Source organism: Erpetoichthys calabaricus, chromosome 8 (genome assembly GCF_900747795.2).
Source record: "Erpetoichthys calabaricus chromosome 8, fErpCal1.3, whole genome shotgun sequence".
NCBI classification, from domain to species: Eukaryota; Metazoa; Chordata; class Cladistia; order Polypteriformes; family Polypteridae; genus Erpetoichthys; species Erpetoichthys calabaricus.
In genome coordinates this window covers 110,618,764-110,641,670 of record NC_041401.2, presented here as the reverse complement: position 1 = coordinate 110,641,670, position 22,907 = coordinate 110,618,764, and the positions used below count along the sequence as shown (strand labels likewise).

The following is a 22,907-nucleotide window of genomic DNA, read 5'->3' as shown; positions in this document are numbered from 1 at the left end:
TTAAAAAGCCAGCTAGTTCTTCATTTCAACTACAAGAATTATCAGTTCGCTCTAGATTTCCACAACCCTTTTGGTAAAAAAACTGCTTTTTGGATTCCATCTTGAATGCTCTTCCATTCTGTTTTCACAAGTGACCTTCATAACATTAATATTTATTTTAAATAAATAAGCAACTCATCAAATTGTCTGTGAAGTAGAATCCTGCAATGTTTATACGTTTATTCAGTCTCCTTGAGTATGGCTCTGTAATCATATTTTTACGAGTTTTAATTCAAAATCACAGTTGAAAGTCCAATTTTTGAACAAAATGAAAATTTACATGGCTAAATCAATTACTGTGAATTTTCTGCTTCAGTGGCATAACCCAATTTCTATTATATTTTAAACGCATTTCAGTGTTCATTATCCATTAGAAAACAACCTCCATACCTGAAAGAGCTTTCGGATCTTTAGCAATGGAGCCCAGTCTGCTGACTGTGTTGATGACAAAGTTTTTCTCAAGTGTGTAGTTGGTAAGCCCCACACTTTCTGAGCTGTCAATTACAAACACAATATCCAGGGCACCACAACGCTTCTCACAGTCTGAAAGGCAAAATGGAAACGGAGGAAACTAAGACAGTTGTACAAAAATTCTGATGATTTCTCTTTTTAAATTGTAGCATTTTAATATTAAAAATATATATCAGCCTATTCTCTTATGTTACTATAAAATGAAATTTCTACATAAAAATCACAAAACTCACCGCAACACCCACAGGTCTCCCTGATGTAGGTCATAACATCACAATCCTGAAAAGCAATAAAATATTTTTTTTTAATTTATTTTTATTGTTTATTTTTTTTACTATATTGTGATACCAGATGAATGCTAGCTGGGTGACTAATTGAGCAACTTACCGATAAACCAGGATCACCAGCTGGACCTGGATCTCCCTATTAAAACAATAAACATTATTTCAGTGATGTGATGCTACTAGACCAGTGACTCCCAACATGGGGCACACGCCCCACTGGGGGGCAATTTGAGAATTTAGGTACGTTAAACAATTTATAAAATGAAAAAACAGAAATTCACTGTTAAAAATGATAGAAAAAATAAACAAATAATTTTTATTTTTTACAGAGACATTTATATATGTGGGCGGCACGGTGGCACAGTGGGTAGCGCTGCTGCCTCGCAGTTGGGAGATCTGGGGACCTGGGTTCGATTCCCGGGTCCTCCCTGCGTGGAGTTTGCATGTTCTCCCCGTGTCTGCGTGGGTTTCCTCCGGGGGCTCCGGTTTCCTCCCACAGTCCAAAGACATGCAGGTTAGGTGGATTGGCGATTCTAAATTGGCCCTAGTGTGTGCTTGGTGTGTGGGTGTGTTTGTGTGTGTCCTGCGGTGGGTTGGCACCCTGCCCGGGATTGCTTCCTGCCTTGTGCCCTGTGTTGGCTGGGATTGGCTCCAGCAGACCCCCGTGACCCTGTGTTCGGATTCAGCGGGTTGGAAAATGGATGGATGGACATTTATATATTTATATAAACATAGAAGGGATGGTGAAGAACCCTTTCATTTATGATTTTACAATCGGCTTGGGTTTTTCTACTTAGAAATCGTTTTTACCATTAAAATAATATGAATTGTAACAATGATTATAAATTTTGCAATATAACAAAAATATTAAATGATCAAAATATTACAGAAAAGGCTGTCATTAAAGTTATTTTATGAATATCATGTCTCTTATTATATGTTTTCAAAACTGTACTTGCTGTACTTTCATATTACTTCATTATATTATTATTTTTTTTATCCTTTCCCTCTTTTGTTTCCATGTTCTTTGGAAGTTTGTTTAGACCAAATTAATGACATTATGGGCTTCCTCCACATGAGTAGGAGTTCACTATTGAATCGGTAATAATAAGAATAAGGTATGTGTTACAGTGGGGGACATCATGATTTTAGAGAGGCCTAGGTGGGGCATGACCAAAAAAAGGTTGGGAACCACTGTACTAGACTATTAGTCTCAACAATGTATACAAAGAGTAAGGTGTACAGTATCTTGATGTCCAGGCTAAATTGCCCACCACAGCCTAGTCATTCTGGCCCCCTAATCACCCCCTGTCTCTAACTGGTTATCTCTCTCACATATTTACCACCCTACAACTAATGTGTGGTGAGCATCCTGACACAACAATGGCTGCTGTCGCATTATTCACTTGGATGCTACATATTAGTAGATGCTGAAGTGGCTCCCCACTCACTGAAGAGCTTTGAGTAATCAGAAAAGTGCTATTTAAATTTAATGGATTATTATTATTAATTTTGATTAAATACACTTTGAGTTTTAGATATTAATCTTAATATCTTTGCAATTAGATACCTCCCCGTTTTAGTCATTAAGCCTTTTGATTCTATATTCTTTGACAGATTTGAATCTGTTCTGTTTTGGATGACATTCAATTCATTTCAATTCTTTATTATTGTCATGTGTACAAGTACAAGTACCATGTACAATGAAATGTTTGCTTGCATGTGCCCTTGCAGACAGTGAACATAGACAAAAAAAAGACACAATAAATAAATGAATATAAATAAATAAAACCAGAATCCTAGGAATAAGTAAAGAGAGTGGCAGAAGTACATGTGCAGGTAGCAGTGGAGGTAACACAAGGTTACTGATTGTTCATGAGTCTGATTGCAGTTGGGTAGAAACTGTTCCTGAACCTGGAGGTGCGCGTCCGAATGGACTTTAGTCACTTCCCAGATGGGAGAAGGGTGAAAAGGGACAGCGCAGGGTGGCTGGGGTCCTGCTTGATACGGTTCACTTTCCTGAGACAGCGTGTAGTGTGGATTTCATGGATATACATGAAGTACAGGTATACACCATGTGATTGTATCATAATCTATTTGTGATCTGGCTGTTATAATGAAAATGTGGACAATTTTTTCCCCCTATCTTTTCATTTGGAGTAAAAAATAATAATAATGACACATGATGCTCACTTTCTCATATATCACCACCATTATGGAGTCATGAATCTATACTATCATTGGGGCATGATGGCACAGTATGTGCAGTAGATTCAAACTGGCAGAGTATATGGAACAAATAAGTCATAATGGTGATGAGAACTAGTCCATGAATTTTCACCTTTATGTGAAGGACTGTCACCTAATGTGCAGTAATAGCAAAGCCAAGCACAAGGCATAAAAGGCACCTCTGTTCTACAAAGTAAATCAAACAATAAATTCATTACTGTGTTGCTACTTACTAATTGCCCTGGTTCTCCTCTAGGACCACGTGGCCCTGGTTCTCCTGCAGGACCAGGATCACCCTAACAAATAAAAGAAAAAGTTTAACTTATAAGAAAATCTTTTGGTGTGCTGATTGAGAAATTAACGAACTGAGGTACTTTACCGAGTTCCCATCTTCTCCTTTAACTCCTGGAGCTCCTTTCAATCCATATTCACCTCTACCACCCTGAAAGGAAAAGTTTGAAAAAATAAAATCACTTATTGCCTGGTACGGATGAGGCAGTAAGAGTGTATGTAACAACTATTAACACATTCAGCTTGCCCATGGCACTGTTCATGCTAAGGAACTGTGATATTTAAACTGCATCTGTAGGAGAAATTGCACAAGGTCGGAGTGTCAAATTCAGCCACTATAGTCGCTGTTCACTTCCTATGTCACCAGCTGCTGATTTTTAATCTCTGGAAAGTCTCCAGATGGATATTAGTTTTGAATCCAGGGCTGGCTTTAGGGTGATGCAAGTGGTGCCTGCCCTGAGCCTGAGGATGACAACTTTTCTCCCTTGCATTCTTCAGATTCGTAGGAGTTGCACCCCAGTATTAACTGGAACAGTATGGGGTGGTACTGGAATGAGAGATCGGATATTTGGCTGCTTCCATGACTAGAGGGAGGAGAGCCTGGATAAATCATAGATTCCTATTGAAAAATGTGTTACCTTTTACATTAACATTGAACACACTGTCGTTCCTTACTCTGCCTTGTGTCAAAATAATTTCCAACTGTGTAGTTTGAATAGAGGTGCAAATTTTTTTTTCTCTATTATTAAGTAATTGCTCTTTTGTTTTGTGTGTTTTTATTTTGTTTAGATATGAGAAAGGCAAGTAAACTGTATTTAAGTTACAGGTGTTGCTTTAAAATAAAGAAGGAAAGGAAACTGAAGTTTACTTAAAATACTAAAGCTACCAGTTTATCCTGAACTAATTTGGTTACCTTAAAATATTACTTTTATATTTTACTTTTTTACCTTATGACTGCACCTTAGGGTGCTAATTTAATATCTAATCATTTAGTTTGTATGGAAACATTTATAAGTACATTATGTCCCTATTATGCTGTGATATACTGTATTTTTATTATATACACATTAATAGAGTAATACAAAAATAGAAAGATTTGAAAATGAAAAGTCCAAAAAGTTGTACCATTTAACAAATCCCCATATTTATGAGAATATCATTATTTAACCCAAATACCCCACTTTCACTAGTTTCAAGTGATTTTTTTACTCATTATTTAAAAGTTAACAGAATTAAAAATAAATGAAGCAGAGTATGGATTACCTAAAGCAGGGTCCTGAGGGTCCACTGTGGCTTCAGGTTTTTGTTACAATCAGATTCATAATCAGTGACAACAACTGATAACACTAATGTCATTTAGTTAGCTGTTTATTTGTTTTTTCTTCTCTTATTCTACATTCAGAGCAGCACAACAGCAGGATTTTTACATTTATTAGACATTTAGAAATATTTCTATTTTTGCTATAGATTTACAGTAAATGCGTAACTATCTTTTTTTGATTTCATTATATTTTGCCCTTTCTCTGTACAGTTTGCTCCCTTCATTGTGTCTTAATGACAATTAAAAATGAGCAGAGCAGACACCCAGGCAAGCACTGAATCATGAAAGGTTACAACTACTTTAGCGTCAGACCCACTAATTAGTAAATAATGGATTAATAAATCAGTTAGAACACTTGGAAAAGCAGAATGAAAATCAGGATGAAAATATTGTGAAAAAGAAAGAATAGATTATTCACATATAACTGGTTAGTACATTTTAATAAATATATATATACTAGCTGTGTAAGCTTGTGCTGTAAGAAGCCCGGGGTCCTAAAAACTATTGAAATCATCAGAAAAAAACCTGAAATGTAGAGATGTCAGGTAATTGAAAGGAACTACTCTGGGCATCTCTCTCCTAGGAGGATTCGTTTTGCTGATGTGCCCACCTCACTTGTGCATTAGTGGCGGGAGGAAAAGTAAAAGGGATACTGTTTTGCCGATGTTAGCCAGCTAAGCGACTTTGTCTTTCTTTTGAGGTTTCATTTTGCTGACGTGCTGGCTTCGTTTGTGTTATTAGCAGCTAAGCAAATTTTATGTTTCCTCAGAGGCGGAGCCCTTACCCCGACTCCACCTCTCACTTCCGGGCCGGACAGACACACACTTCCATGCGTAGACGTTTATATATAAGATATATATTTATCAAACTTAGTTTTCTAATTTCTATGTTGTTTCCAAAACGCAAAATCTGGGAATTAACAGTTCACTTAATTAGCCCAATTAAAAGAAAAAGGTGGTTGGAACAAAAACCTGCAGCCGCAGAGGGTCCCCAGGACCGACTTTGAGAACCCCTGACCTAAAGCAACTGACATTGGGAACATCTCAGGAAGGTGATCAAAAATAGATCAGATAGATGGAAATATCTGATAGAAAATATTTTTACACCAAACATATTTTAATAGATAGATAGATAGATAGATAGATAGATAGATAGATAGATAGATAGATAGATAGATAGATAGATAGATAGATAGATAGATAGATAGATAGATAGATAGATAGATAGATAGATAGATACTTTATTAATCCCAAGGGGAAATTCACATACTCCAGCAGCAGCATACTGATAAAGAAAATATTAAATTAAAGAGATAAAAATGGCAGGTATACAGACATACAATAACTTTGTATAATGTTAACGTTTACCCCCCCGGGTGGAATTGAAGAGTCGCATAGTGTGAGGGAGGAATGATCTCCTCAGTCTGTCAGTGGAGCAGGACAGTGACAGCAGTCTGTCGCTGAAGCTGCTCCTCTGTCTGGAGATGACACTGTTTAGTGGATGCAGTGGATTCTCCATGCTTGACAGGAGCCTGCTCAGCAAAATGTATTGATTGGGTGGTTTATAAAATAATGCATTTAGGTCTAAATAGATAATTAATAATAGTCATGTACCCTTTTTTTTATTAGAAAGCTGATGGTGCACTATATTTATAAGGGTGGGCTGTGGTGGGTTTGGGACAATTCAGTGCAGAATAGTGTTCTTAGTGACATGAATTGTCACATGTTACAATTAGTAAAGAGCTGCAAATGTGGTTTCTGGGCAGAATATGGGACTAAGTGTGTTGGGAACCTTCAGAATATGCCATGATTTATTTTTTCTATACTTTTCTCATTTTATTTTCATAATGGTATGTATGGAAGATATCACATAAAATGAAAACTGATGCACAAACTGCTTTCTTAAATTTCAGCCTCTACAAATCAAATCATGTACACCTACATAAAACACAAGTTCAAAATGCTGTAAGAGCATGTTGCATGTCTGCTGTGTGCAAATTTATAAATGGTGCTGTGTTATTTATGTCGATACTTTCATAACTTTTGGTCATTCTTTTTTGTCTATTATCAAATTAAATATGTGAAAGATCACATAACTATAGTGAAGAAAAAAAACATATGGCTTAAAAACTCTCTTGTCTTATCAGAGATGGTGATTGTGTAAGAATAGCGTGATGCTGGATTGTAATTTAGAAAGCTGCCAGTTCTACACCCACCGCTGACTCTGTTCAGGTTCACCCAGGGAAGGTTACTTAATTTGTCTGGTCTTCAGCACTGCCCTGTACCTTTATGACCTGTAAATTGTTTACTTTACAATATGAACTAAATAAATAATTAAGAAAACTATTAGGCTGTGTTATTGGCAACAAAAAGATAATCTGTTAATGTGATTTGGCTCTCTTGACACAGGCAAGCTTCCTTTATCCACCCTGCTGCAAAAAAGACTTGTTTTCCATATCTTTCTTTCCAGCTTTTAGAGAAAAACACATCATTTTAATCAGCTTCTTTCACCACAAACCCATCAAGGCGATGTACCTGAGGCCCAGGATTGCCTTTCTCCCCAAGGTCACCCTGCATAGAGAAAAAAGATAAAAACACAAACTGATTATTCATTATTCCTTAAAGTATGTTCTCCTAGTAGTAAGCAGTGAAGCAGTCTGTATTATTGATGCACACTTGTCAGTAAATATACATTGTAATGTTATTCAGCAAATATCTTCCATGTATTTTTTAAACTCACTCATTCTGGTACAGGGACCCAAGGAGACATAGACTGTAATTCTTGGATAGGACACCACTTTATTACAGGATCTACCTTCATGCACACCTACACTCATTCCTATGGGAAAAACTTAGAGTCCTCTGTTAATTAAACTTGCATGCTCTGGGAAAGTAGAAGCAATTACAAAAAGCCTAGAAGAGAGGAAACATACAAACATATCCTACTGACTGGACTAGGATTCAGACGTGGGTGCTTGTAGGTGATAGACAGTATAACTACCTACTGCACCACCATACCACCCATATAAAAGATATAATTCTTTATGCACTGCAGAGCAAACCCATGAGAAGGAATGTTCACAATAAAGAAACATTACATTGTGGTGAAATGACAGTACTGAAATGGGACCAAGCAATAGGTTCATTTTACACTTAGGCAGTTAGATAGAAGAACTTGTTCACTAGGGCAGTGGATTACTCACAAAATATAACAAGAAATGCTCAAGACATAACAGCTACAGGTTGGATAGTAACAGAGGTAAATGAACTAGGATGGGTGGTATGAATGACCACTCTGAGAATGAGGCACAAATGGGATAGTTCTTATAAGAATAAAAGAGAAATAAAGAAAATCAAAGGGGAATCCTCTATCCTCTATTCTGTCCCAGCTCTCACTCACTGAAAACCTAATGAAAGCAGTACATGAGTAAGTCATGATTCACGCTCCTATCAAAAGGCAGTCATTCCCATTTTACTTTCAAAATTATAAAGGAGAGTCAGACTCCCTCATGTCTAATCCACATTCTGCTCAGAATTGCCAAAGCTTGTTTGCTGTACATCATGTGACGACCTTATTAGATAGATTCACTTGTACATATTTTTCTATTTCACTAGCAGAAGTTATTTTAAGTTGGCTGTGGGAGTTTGGAAGGAAACTCATGCAAATCTATCTTGACCTGCTACAGTGTAAATCTGAATAAAAACAAAACCAGTTACCCTGGAAGTAGAAAATGAACTATCTGATGAATCTTTAGTTTATTGTACAAGTGATCATATAGTAATAATTTTTGCTTGGCAGTACGGTAAGAGTTCAATTACATTATAACGCTTAGCTGACCTTAATGTTTAAAACCTTCTAAATGGGGTAACAGCAGCTCTAAACTATACTGGACCAGGATTATAAAAGTAATGCATTAAAAGATACTCAGATGAGAAACAGATCAATTCCATTTAAAAAGATTTTAAATGTTATTGTTAAACAGGCATACTTTACACTTATTGCCTATGAAATTAGACAAATGATGAACTCTACCATGGTTCCACGTGGACCTGGGTAGCTGAGTCCAGTTCTTCCTCTGTCACCCTAAACAGGAGAGAAACAACAGAATTGAATTAGTTACTTTACATAAAAAGCAAAAATACACTGATGCAGTAAATGTACTGTATATACTCACGGATAAGTCGGGACTTGCTTTTACAGTATCATTTCTGGTATTTCATAATGTCGGTCATATAAGTCGAATCCGGAAAACTCACGCTATTGGTACAAGGGATTATGATATGCTGACGCCCACCTCAGAGAGTAACCACGGAGCACACGGCCTTTATTTTCTATATGGGTGCGGCAATGTGCTGTATCAGCATGTGCTCCTAACCTCTCTCTCTTTTTCTGTTATGCCTACGTGACCACACGGTAATACTCGAACTATTCCGAAACAACGTTTGTACTGATTTGTGTTTATTGTATCTCACACCCTCATACACCTTTATCGTAAGAGCATCCCTTATCTACGATGGAGCATTCGATCAGAAGAGAATATGAAGCTGGTTTTAAATTAAACATCATTGAAGTAGCGAAAGAAATCGGTAATGGCGCTGCTGCCACAAAATTCAATGCGTCTTAGAAACTGATGTGAAATTGGAAGAGGAAAGAAGATGTAAAAAAAAAAAATTAAGTGTTGCATTATTGAACAGGTATATAAGTCGGGGTCTGATTTTATGATCGATTTTTCGAGTTTCAAGACCTGACTTATATGTGAGTATATACGGTATTTACTAAAATCATCCTACAATAATTAATAACTGAAGAAACATTGATAGCAAACAATTTTGTTCTATCTTTCATGCTAAGTAATTATTTACATTAACTAGGTGAATATAAAAAAACAATTATAGTGAAAAGATTTATTTAATGATTAATTATTTTTAGGTGAAAAAACTTACTTTTGGCCCTGGTGAGCCTGGATCTCCCCTTTGTCCAACATCTCCTGGGTCTCCCCGTGAGCCCTGAAAAGAATTTTTAAAAATGTATTTATTTTAAAATAGTGCTGTTATTCTAAATATTTCCTTGAACTGAATAATATAATGCTAATCCAAGCTTGTTTGCCTAGGTATAATATATTAATTTTCATTCACACTTCATCACACAATATACCGAATACATTATAATACAGACTAAATTGTCGAGCCCATACTCATGAAAAGCTACTAAACATATGCAAGCTGTTTATTTATAACTTAAATATTTGTTTGTACATTTTCCAGCAAGGCAATTTGGAGAAGAAGAAAAGACATTGCAACTGACAGAAACAGTCACCACCACAACTAGTGTTCACTTTAAGGATTCAGTGTTAGTTTTAAAACAAATGTCAGTTTGTCATGGCTACTGGCAATGAACATGCATTCCAAACTCCTGTTTTTAATGGCAGTGTTTTCTTTCTGATGTGTAACCAAAGCAGCTCTTTGACTCGAAATCCAGATGGCTTGTAACATTGCACTTGGCAGACATAGACAACTGGAGTAATCACATTTTCCTGGGTTAGTTTTTATTGCAATCTTCCAATGTGTGAGTATGACAGGCTGGAAAATGTACGAACTGAAACTGTTCACTGCAAGTTTCTTCCTAATCCTGCAATCCATACAACTTTTTTTTTCACTAAACCTGTTTATTCTAGATCAATGTCATTGTAAGCTACTGGCAATAGCTAATTCTGGATGGGACAACAATCCATCACAGGTCATAAACTCAGTAACTCATAATGGGGCATATTGGGAAAATAAATTAAACCAACCTGTCTTGGGATGTGCAAGGAAACTGGAGCAAAAAACAACATGGTTACAGAACGAAAGTGTAAATAACAGACAGCAAATGGAGGTATTTGAACTTGGGTCTATGAAACTGTGAGGGAGAAATACTAAGTACTGTGCCACTGTGTCAGTAATATATCTCTTTAAGTAAAAGAACAAAACTGGTATTTCAATAATACACACAAGGTTCTTTACAAATGGATTGTTTAAAACAGAGATATACAGTAAAAAATAAATAAATAAATAAACATTGTTAGTTTCTCCTTACAAAAAAGACAGATGCTGTAACCTACATATTACTGAACGGCAAAATGAAAAGAAATGTGCTGCAAAGCGGAAGTCCATCTCAGACTCACTGCTGACAGTGAATTCCAGTATGAGCTTGGTGGATCATTCCACAATAAACAGCTCTGATGAAGGTAGTGCTGCTTGTTTAAGGTTGCTGATCACTTTTGATCGCTTCTAAGAATAACATGTGGAATCTGGCTTTTTGGATAACAAACATACACTACCTGCATAGACTAAAGACTTATCATGTCTCTGGAGAACTTCTACAGTATAGAGGAGCTACAGGAAAAGTCACACTTTTGCATATACAGTATGCATATTGTACATTGTCTTATCTTGATTGGATATGTTTACATTGATCAGTGATGTCAACTGGTACTAACAAAATTCTACTTATGCAGATTATAGTTGCATCTCCAGCAGAAGTGGACACTCGCTCGTCTGGAGAAAAGGAGGGAGATACGCTCACTAAATATTACAAAACTACTGGTGGTAAAGTTGGATTTTTTTAATCCCTCATTTGCAATGTTCTTGTTTTCTATCGAGATCACCCATACTAGAGAGATACAGATAGGCAGTAAGTGGTATAAGGAAAGAAGCCAGTAAAGAATCAATCACAAACGAAATATCGTTTTGCATGAATTTAACTCACATTTTTTCCAGATTCTCCTACTGTTCCTGGTGAACCTCTGGGACCTGGCAGTCCGGTGTCTCCCTAGCAAAACAAATCCAAGTAAGAAAATTAGTTTTAAACAACTTACAAACACATAATGTTTGAATGGAGTAATGCTTCATAACTCAAAATGTAGTATATAAGGTTGAGTAGCCTCATTCTGAATTACATTCACATGAAGTTTTCCCATAAGTTTTATTGCTTAAAAATGTTTGCTTGCTGTTTTTCATTACGCAGTATTTTTTAATCTTCCAAGTATCATCTTCATACAGTACATTTGCCAATTAAAACAAACCAGGTTTAAATTATTGTGTTAATCACACTGAAGTTCAAAGTTACGGATCAGGAAATGTTACTAATATTTTGGAGCTAAATATTTTTTTTCCTGTGATGTAATCCTTTGATTAAGGTTTTTCGGTTATTTCTGAATATCAGGGGTTATTTATGTTATAATGTTTATTTATATTTTGTATTTTTTCATATTTTTTGTTTTCTGTGGGCACTACCATTTTGCAGTGCTGTTGTCATGCTGTGGAGCATTGTTGTTAGGATTGTAGTTTCTGGAATTTGCATTTGCAGTGTCCAAGATTGTGGATCTATTTAAAAGAAAACTGTGTGTGTAATATTAGATTTCTTTGGTTTCTGACTTCTTGCAATTCTCTTTTAACTTCAATTAGCATTTCACCTTGACCACAAGATTAATAGTCTTTTTGCTTTTGACCCCGTCTCGTTTTTTGGTTTACTAATTAATCTCCTGGTTATTTCCTTATCTATACATGTAAAAGTCACTGTATGTGTGTATGTATGTATGTTCCAGCATCACTTCAGAACGGCTGGAGCGATTTTAATGAAACTTGGTACACATGTTTCTCAATGTTCGACTTAAAATACCATTCTGGGTAGGGTGGGAGGAGATCTTGAGGTTTTATATGCATGTTATCATCCAGTTGACACTCGGAATGATCACCAGAGGGCTTAATGGAGGTGACTCTTTATGTCTGAGTACCACCGCCCGCCTGTTGCTTTTGAAATTAAATAGAGTTCTACGAGTGCAGGTGTGTGTGTCTGTCTGGCCCAGAAGTGAGATGTAGAGTCGGGGTGAGGGCTGCAGCTCCGAGGATATGCAAGCTAGGCCAGCACACCAGCAAAAGGAAACCTCCTAAGAAAGACAGTCGCTTAGCTGCTAATCTAAAAACGATGCAAGCACGTCAGCAACACGAATCCTCATAGCAGAGAGAGGCCAGAGTAGTTCTGACGATTTCAATACTTTCTAGGATCCGCTTACACAGTTAGTATATAGCAGGCGACTGCCAGCATTCTTTATGTTTAAGCAGCACCGCCCGCCTGTTGCTTTTGAAATTAAATAGAGTTGGCTGGTTCCAAACATAACTGGATGATGACATACATACAAGACAAGCACATTAGTGAGTCTTCATTGTTTGTTAATTTATTTTTATTTTTAAAGTTCTGTTTTTTTTAATTATATTTTTCACAAACAATTAAAAAGAAAAAACACTTTATTTTCCTCCCGGGCAATGCTGGGTATTTCAGCTAGTTCAATGTAAACTGCTGTCTATTGCTTGTCTCCAGTACATTTATTTTTTTGGAAAGGTTATTCAATATAAAATTTTTAGTCTTGAAATTATCTGTGTAGGATACACTCACCTAATAACCATAACTATAACACAAAACATAATTTGAAAAATGTTTTTTAGTAGCACTTTCCCCATGCTTCATGACATGAATACATTAAAGTGGAAGAACTGGAAGAATCAGCAACGCTAGAAGGAAATGTAAAATTAATTCAAAAATTGCATTACTAAAACAAAATGGCTTCTTTCTTGATAATATTAGGGAAGCCATCTATTTAAACTACTAAATGAAAATGACGAGCATGACACTTTCAAATTGTTAAGGAAAATTACTTTGTAACTGAGAAACACTTGATAGAGCGTCACCTATTTTTTACGTTTGTGAATTATGTTCAAAGTAACAACCATTTCTAATTGTGCATTCTGAATGGCACCTCAGTATAAGCCCATCACAGCTATTAAAGCTTTTTTATAGTAGTTTACACTTTAAATCACTAAAAGTAAATCATTTAAACCTTCTAGTGAGCTCTGCTGAGCACTAACTGACTAATTCTAATGCACTGATGAGTATCTATAACAACTAAAAACAAACTGATACAGTCATATGAAAAAGTTTGGGAACCCTTCTCAGCCTGAATAATAATTTACTCTACTTTCACCAAAAAAGATACCAGTGGTACGTCTTTCATTTCCTAGGAACATCTGAGTACCGGGGTGTTTTCCAAACAAAGATTTTTAGTGAAGCAGTATTTAGTTGTATGAAATTAAACCAAATGTGAAAAACTGGCTGTGCAAAAATTTGGGTCCCCTTGTAATTTTGCTGATTTGAATGCATGTAACTGCTCAACACTGATTACTTGCAACACCAAATTGGTTGGATTAGCTCGTTAAGCCTTGAACTTCATAGACAGGTGTGTCCAATCATGAGAAAAGGTATTTAAGGTGGTCAATTGCAAGTTGTGCTTCACTTTGACTCTCCTCTGAAGAGTGACAGCATGGGATCCTCAAAGCAACTCTCAAAAGATCTGAAAACAAAGATTGTTCAGTATTATGGTTTAGGGGAAGGCTACAAAAAGCTATCTCAGAGGTCTAAAACTGTCAGTTTCAACTGTAAGGAATGTAATCAGGAAATGGAAGGCCAAGAAAAATACAGGAGTGGCATATGCGTAGGATTGTGAGAATGGTTAGAGACAACCCACAGATCACCTCCAAAGACCTGCAAGAACATCTTGCTGCAGATGGTGTATCTGTACATCATTCTACAATTCAGCGCAATTTGCACAAAGAACATCTGTATGGCAGGGTGATGAGAAAGAAGCCCTTTCTACACTCACGCCACAAACGGAGTCGCTTGTTGTATGCAAATCCTCATTTAGACAAGCCAGATTAATTTTGGAACAAAGTGCTTTGGACTGATGAGACAAAAATTGAGTAATTTGGTCATAACAAAAAGCGATTTGCATGGTGGAAGAAGAACACCTCATTCCAAAAAAAAAACCATGCTACCTGCTGTCAAATTTGGTGGAGGTTCCATCATGCTGTGGGGCTGTGCAGCTAGTTCAGGGACTGGGGCTCTTGTTAAAGTTGAGGGTCGGATGAATTCAACCCAAAATCAACAAATTCTTCAGGATAATGTTCAAGCATCAGTCACAAAGTTGAAGTTACACAGGGGTTGGATATTCCAACAAGACAATGACCCAAAAACACAGTTCGAAATCTATAAAGGCATTCATACAGAGGGAGAAGTACAATGTTCTGGAATGGCCTTCACAGTCCCCCGATTTGAATATCATCAAAAATCTATGGGATGATTTGAAGCAGGCTGTCCATGCTCGGCAGCCATCAAATTGAACTGAACTGGAGAGATTTTGTATGAAAGAATGGTCAAAAATACCTCCATCCAGAATCCAGACACTCATTTAAAGGCTATAGGAGGTGTCTACAGCCTGTTATATTTGCAAAAGGAGGCTCAACTAAGAATTGATGTAATATCTCTGTTGGGGTGCCCAAATTTATGCAATTGTCTAATTTTGTTATGATGCATATCGCATATTTTCTGTTAATCCAATAAACTTAATGTCACTGCTGAAATACTACTGTTTCCATAAGGCATGTCATATATTAAAAGGAAGTTGCTACATTGAAAGCTCAGCCAATGATAAACAAAAATCCAAAGAATTAAGAGGGGTTCCCAAACTTTTTCATATGACACTGTGGAGTGCAATTCTAATTGCATCAATAAGTTTATATAAAACATCACATTAAATTTAAAAAGACAACATTTTAACAGTGTAGTGCAATGATTCTAAATAAGTCAAGCCAAGTATATTGTCCTGTGTGCATACTACAATTAAATTTTTACTTATATGTCTCCTTATAATAGCTGACAAAAATACATTACAAGTAAATTTTTAGAACACCTCTGTTTTTCCAGTTACTCTATTTTCCTAATTTAATCAAATACAATGAATGACCTAAATTGTGAAAAGGTAAGCAGTAAACTGCCAGAGGTTTACATTTAAAGTTTAGGTTAGTAAAAACTAAAAAGAAGGAAATGTTACAAATGGGCCTTTCCAGGGAACAACTAATAGGTAATAATAACATACATTTGTTGTACGGCAATTAACAATTTGCACAGTTGTCCCATCTTCTGTTAATTACTTAAAAAAGTATATATATATTACAATGGCTCTGTTAAATTTTCCAGAAGGGAGGAGTGAAAAAAGGGATTGTGCATGATGGCTTGGTTTTTAAGGCAATGAGTGTCATATAGAAGAATATATGTAACTTTAAACTGACTATTTCTTCAATAAAATGGTCAAATATTAAGCTTACTCACCTTAGAACCTTTATTTCCAACTTCTCCAGGAAGACCTCTCTGACCCTCAGGACCTGAATCACCCTACAATGAGAAGACATGCTTTTAATTCCTCCACAAAATATGAACAAAATAGCTTTTGCCATATTACACTTCTATGAAACTTCTTTGAACTGAATTTAGAGACTGATTTGAGAAAGTTAGAGTCTAAAAGACTACTAAGTAAATTCACTGAAAAGGTTGAAGCAGAAGTCATAGTCAATAATTCACAATTTACTTCCTGGCACAAAAAGAGAATTTTAAGATTGTCTGCCTTTGTTGCTTGGCCATACTGGTGAGGTCTGTATAAGCACAGAAGATGGTGGACAATGTAAGAGACAGCCAGCACTCCAACCGGGCCAGGACGCCCAAAACATGGAAGGATAGGGGAAGGAGGCTTCTTTAGGGTACTGTATCCCCCAAAGCACTAGATGGCAGCTGCCCTGGTTTACAGAGGTGCCTCGGATTCCCACAGGGCACTATGGGACTTGGAATTCAATATCTCAGCCCTGTTGGGTACTGTGGGTGCTGCCAGGGTATGCTGTAGAAGAGACATATGGCCTGACGTTTCCGTCTGACCCAGAAGTGCTTGCAGACTATGTGGGCGAAAGAGCAGAAGCACTTCCATGTTGACCAATATAAGAGGTCAGAACTGACCTCACAGAAAGAAGCCAGAGTTGGGTGGTAGGTAGACAAAGCTTGCTGGGAGGAGTGGAGGAGAAAGAGACAAAGAAAAAAGAACAATAAAGTGTTGCATAAAATATTTACTTGTGACAGTGGTTGTGGGAAATGACTGGAAAGAGTTTTGCTGAATAAAATTAGATCTTTGTGCTTTTATCTCATGCGCTGTGTCTGTTGTGTTGGGGTGCCCTCTAGTGTCCACAACATAAAACCAAGTGTATAGAAGACTGAAGAATGCTCAAGGTCAACAGAGCTAGTAAAAACCCAATTATCTCTTAGAAAGGACTGTGCCATAAATATTCCACAATATGATATTATCATCGCACTAACTGATTTTTGCATACACAAAGTAATGTGGGGGAATATGATTTTAAATAATAATGTTTTTTTGTATTATCTCACTAAGAATAATCTCTGAAATGCAGAAATGAAAAGTCATAGTCATAAGTAATAAATAAGCCTTCACTGAAAAAGACTTTATAGTAAGAGACACAATAATATCTTATATGGAAATAGTATATTATTTGGTTATATACTGTATGAAAGCGGCAAATATAGTACCTTATCTCCTTTAGCACCTTTTCCTCCGGGGCTTCCCTTTTGTCCTGGGTCACCTCTTCGTCCCTGTTGTTACACAGATAATCAAAATGTTAAAAAGTTGAACGATGTGTATAAACAGTTTTTTTTTGTATTGTACAGTATAATCTATTGATCCAGTTATCTGGTAAAGCTCATACTTGCCTTTCAAAAATATGTACATATTTGCTTTGCAATACATAAACAAAACTGGCTTTACTTTACATTTGAAATTCTTGTTCAGTAAATAATGAACAGTTGAGATTTTAATTTATGCCAAAATCAGTTCTTGTGAAAAGCACCATCTTTTAAAACATTTACTTATTTGGCTGACACTTTTATCCAATACAACTTACAACATTTAAGATACAATTGGTTACATTTCTTTTGGTTTTCCAATTGGATCACAGGCAGGTCAAGTGACTTGCTCATGGACACACAGTGCCAGTAACAGGATTTGAACTCACAACCTCAGGGTTGGTAGTCCAAAGTCTTAACCACTACACCACACTGCCTTAAAAGAGTGTGCAAAAGAAAAGTGGTCTTTAGTAAGTTCGGCTTCGGCAGTACATATTACGCAGGTGCATTTTTATTGCAATACTTCAGTAAAGTCTAAAAAAAGTTGTATTTGTTGTGAATTTATAATACATAATACATTATGAACAACAAAAAATAACACAGGTCATATGTTCACAATTTTTAATTTTGAAGTAGTTTTTCCAACATATGACATGGAAGTAAAGCATGTATCATTTATGCAACAACATCACTAATAAAAATATATTATATTAGAACTGTATGCAAGTGTGTTGTTGAATAGTGACTGATATTCTTGAAGCCATTACCTGCTCTCCTTTGGGTCCTTCTCCCCCTCTCTCGCCCTAAAACAAACCAGCAAATTTAGCTTTTTAAAATAACTCAGTCATAGTACATTACAGGTAAAAAATATTTATCATTTTAAAAAGAACATCAGGCATCATATAGCATTTCTTTTAAAACCTAATGGCCTATAATATTACATGCATTCACTATATGATTTACATGAGACAGTTCATGATTTAATAACATTTCATTTTAGGTTCAGTATTTGTATGTCATTTGAAAGGAACCACCTTGAATATTATTCTGTTACATGGCCTGACAAAATTTTTAATAATGTCTGCAGGTGATAGCTAGGCCTTCTCTGTTGTTGTTTAAGGCCCAAGACAAACTACATTTATGAAATTCTAATATGTCATAGCATATACTTCATATCTTATGATTTATTTTAAGAATGTGATGCCTAAATTTAATTGAGCATTAAAAAAGATAAGATTTATTTGACAATGTAAAAGTTGAACAATCTCATTTTATTTAGATTCCTCCTAACTTGACTTTAAATATTTAGAAAAAAAAGTCTTTTGTCAGTGGCATGTATTTCACCTGGGTTGCAGGAGGATCAGTAAGTCATGTTTTGATTTATCATTGGCTTTTTAATATTTCTACCACTGACAGCTTTTTAGAAAATGTATCACAAATATAACTATTGTAGTTGTGACAGTAAAAAGCATTAATGATGAGAGTGAGAGGGTATCTTTTACATATACTGTGTCAAATTTGCAGCTGTGCCTGATAATGTACGAAATGAAGGTCTTTTTAATAATTAGTTAGCACTGCCTTTAATCACAGCTCTTTTTCTTTAAATTGAAAGCAGACAACAGACTACCAATTCAATGAAAAAATACTAAACGATCAGAATGGTTTTTAAATGATAATAAAGACTCACTTCTTAGCTTACATGTGGAAGAGAAGTAAAACTGACAGAAGCCCAGCTTCCACCTGAGGTGGACTTCCAAACTGTGCAGTTATTGTACATTATTTTCTTCACCCATGCTCCCATGTCCGTAAAACTGAATTGAATTGAAATTTATTGCCAGGCAACATCTTTGTCAATAATTTCTCTTGGCGTTACATTCATACGCATATCAATTGTAAATACATTTAAGAGTACAATATACAATACATGATCATTCCAATATAAGTTATAGAAAATAATATACTGTACAAAAACACAATTATATAAAACCAGTAATGGCATACTGCAAAATAACGTGCAGTGGATACACTTAACTTATAGTTTTCAACCTCGTTTGCTCAGAGGTTGATTCGCTTGCTGCTTCATGAGCAGCTCTTGTTTTCTCCATTCTAGAGGCCCGCTTCTTCGCTTCGGTATCTTTTCGTGTTAAAACTGATTAAGTCAGTTTTTGTGTTGCAATTACATGGTACGTTTTTCTTAATTTTTCACTTAAGCTGGCACTTAAGTCTTCAATCTGCCTCAAGAATGATTTAAGATATGAAGAGGTAGGGGAAGGTGGTAGGGATGAGAACGGCACCCGTACGCATGTGCCACACGGCCGCACGCTGCCGAGAGTTGATTCTACAATAAAATAAAATAAAAATAAAAAGAGTAATAAAAATGATCACCCTGAAAGCGGACAGTAGCGGTCACGTAGTATATGTGTACCAAATTTCAGGTCAATAGGTCAAACGGTTTGTGAGGTGCAGGTGATTTAAAATCCTGGACAGACAAACAAACAGCCACGGTAGTGTATTATATAAGAAGATGCGGAATTGCAGTCATGCCTATTAATACATCATGTAAGCCCTTATATAGAAAAAATAACTTTGAGATCAGAAAGAAGCACACATGAATCAGACAGAGGCTGTGTGCAAACTCCAAAACATCTCTTAGTAACTGCATTATATGTGTTGCATTTCCACGCGAGAACTGAGTGGTTGTCATTTCTCTTGCACACAAGCCCGCACCTGTGACTAAAGACAAAATCAAAACTGTCTGACGCAGACTAGCTGGACTGAGTCGCTGTGCATGTCAGACTAAGCAAATTGTGATCATGGGAGAGCACAACACATGCCTCCGACTTTCTAAGATTATGTAAATGAAGTCTATGACTGAAAACTGTAGACAGTGGCGGTTGACCACTTCTGACATTTTTCCAAGATGTTTTGTATGGTTTTATTATTTCATCTGCCTAGGTGGAATACACTGTACTGAGTGATGGTAGTGTGACTTATATGTCTAGTGTATGGAATACTTGAATTGAGGGTGACTGATAAGATTCATATACACAGTTAAACAGCACATTCTTTATGTTCTTGAGTAGCATGGGTGGTACAATAAGTCAAATTACCTTAAGCTAACACCAACTCAAGACTAAGCATTTGTCTTTTAATATATGCAACAATAAAGAGTATAAAGCAACCCTAGTGTGTTTATTTAACTATGTTCAATAAAAAATATTAGAAAAATTAAAAAGTAAATGGTGTTAAAAGTGTACATTGTATGGGATAGATAGTATGCAGTTTTTGATTCTTTGTGCAAACATTATCTTAATAAAAAGTCTTCACAGATAATAAAGTATTTTTTTTAGAAATAAATACAATGACATAAATATATTTATGCAATTAAAGCTAAACCTATCTTTGAACCTAGTGGTCAAAAGATGTTCTTGTAAATGACAAGTGCACCTCTTTCCAGTGACCCAGTTTTTTTGTTTAACATTTAAATAGGATCATGAAACAATTAATACACTCTTTCTAAAATTGTGCTGAAGTTAAATGACCCATTAAAATATCTAAACCAGGAAAAGAAATGTTTCCAGTGAAATAGTTCTCATTGGTAAAGACAATCCAGTAGACATTTTTTTTCTTTATGGTATACTGTAAATCATGCATGATCATGATCTTATTTTCCATAGAGCTATAATAAGATCTATGTTTTAAATTGCTGATTACTGAAACATGCCCCTATGATTTTCAAACAGGCAGTCTCAGGCCTACTGAATTTATGTTTCATTACATACATCATGTATCATACATGTAGTATGTGCTATCTCTTACATGTGGGTTAGAGAGACTCATGTATGTGTACATTTTAACATAAAATGAAATCACTTTTTGATTGTTTCAAATACTTCCCTAAAAAGAATCTCATTGCTAATCATCATTTTAGTCTTGCAAACTATCAAACCATGTAGATACATATTTAATGATTTTGTTTTAAATTGAACATTTTCTTGCCTGTGCTCCTTTGGGTCCAGGAAGACCAGGAAATCCAGAACCTCCTCTCTCCCCCTTAAAAAAATTGATAAAGAGAAAAAAACATTATTTGACAAACCTGGATGGTAATACTTCAGATGATATGCACACATTTTACATACAGTGAATAAGAAATAATTGCATCATCTGTAGAGATTCATTTTTCAAAATTAAATGTAAAGCTGTTGCATTTTTGGTATGTTTCACATGTATCTTGACAATATAATAAAAAAATGAGAAAATATCTTAAATATTGTTTTTAAATATTTTACACATATTTTAGTTGGATTTGTTACATAACAATGAATAAATTACAATTCAGTCTAATATAAAACGTTAAATTCTTGTCAAATTAATACAATGTCCTACTCTACTCACCTTGAGAGCAAGAAAAGTTTTGGAATGTTCTGTGTGACGCTAATTTGATTTTTTTTCTAATTTTCACCAGAATAGGACATATTCTTCCCACTTTGTGATAATATATTGGAATTCTTCCAGTTGATTAAATTAATGTGATGTGTCATCAAAGTACTGTTAGTTACAACAACAGATTGTTTATTTAGCAGTGATGTACCAACTGGGTATTACCGAAAACAGAGCTTTTAGGTGGTTTGAGATGATTTTGAATCCAAAACTGCTGTTTTGGTTTCAGAATAACTAAAAACTGTTACTAGTTTTGAAAATTTTATTCAAATAAGGTCTGAGCATGAAACATTCTTAAAATATGTAACTCAGAGAAGCAAATATCCTCTGATTCGGTTAATAATCAGAGTCTTAACCAGAATTCATTGTGTGTAATCTAAGTTGAGAGAAATAAATATGATGTACAAATCTAAGTCACATTGTTCTCTGCCCAATGTACAGTATTTTATTGGTAGTTAACTTTTACTCATTATCTGAGCTTCTAATTGAATAGTCCAGTTCTCGTTACATTATCAAGGGTCAATTATTTTTAAAGAAACTGGTAAAATCAGAAACTACCTATTCATTATTGCTAGACACTAAAGTTTCTCTAGTATATATTCAGGGAAGGTTAGGAAAGTTGATCAGGTTACATTTACTCTTTAGCAGACTTTCATGAGGCACAGTCATTTAAAGGATGTAAATATATTGTCAGAATAAGGATTTGTACAAATCCAGTGCCGAGCACCTTCCATGTGTTTGCAAATTATACAGTTTAGGGATGTAAATATATGGCTCTCTTCCAAAGGTTCAATTAATAGTAACAACTGAGGCTTAAAATGCTTCCTGTATTAATAACTTACTCTGAAACTGAACAACAGGGTTTCTGTTTTGTTTGTGGTCAGTGGTAAGTGGTACAAAACAAGACATATGTATACACAGTATATAAACCAACAATTTGGAAAAACTGAATGCTATTGTGGGAAAAATGAAATATATTTTACTTTTTAAAGTCCATTCTGACGTTTTTCTCTGTAAGAAAAATGTTAAAATCAGCAGATTTCATAAATAGTTTCTTACCTTTTGACCCAAGTCTCCAGGAGGTCCTGTTGGGCCTCGTCTTCCAGGTCGACCAGCATCCCCCTGAAGAATATTATCACAGTTATAAGCATTAGTAGGAGAAACACAACTATAACATATTAAAAACAAAAATACGTCTATCCATTTCCTGGACCAACAGCAGCTTCTTTAGCAAAGAGTTTAGTGAAACGTAAGAAGGCATTCTTGAAACAACTGGCTAT

At 35.5% G+C, this 22,907-nt stretch overlaps 1 protein-coding gene across 1 annotated transcript in view; it reads right to left on the bottom strand.

Annotated features, from left to right (window-relative positions):
• The window catches only part of col6a2 (collagen, type VI, alpha 2), a 61,830-nt gene that overhangs the window by 8,468 nt on the left and 30,455 nt on the right, over positions 1-22,907 (bottom strand). Inside the window, exons 13-26 of the mRNA XM_051930606.1 lie at positions 22,687-22,749; positions 21,187-21,240; positions 17,955-17,990; positions 17,095-17,157; positions 15,835-15,897; positions 11,383-11,445; positions 9,579-9,641; positions 8,668-8,718; positions 7,170-7,205; positions 3,403-3,465; positions 3,257-3,319; positions 898-933; positions 744-789; positions 430-582 (exon numbers count right to left, since the gene is read on the bottom strand). Coding sequence (XP_051786566.1) covers positions 430-582; positions 744-789; positions 898-933; positions 3,257-3,319; positions 3,403-3,465; positions 7,170-7,205; positions 8,668-8,718; positions 9,579-9,641; positions 11,383-11,445; positions 15,835-15,897; positions 17,095-17,157; positions 17,955-17,990; positions 21,187-21,240; positions 22,687-22,749 — 853 coding nt within the window. The remainder of the gene's footprint in view (positions 1-429; positions 583-743; positions 790-897; positions 934-3,256; positions 3,320-3,402; positions 3,466-7,169; positions 7,206-8,667; positions 8,719-9,578; positions 9,642-11,382; positions 11,446-15,834; positions 15,898-17,094; positions 17,158-17,954; positions 17,991-21,186; positions 21,241-22,686; positions 22,750-22,907) is intronic.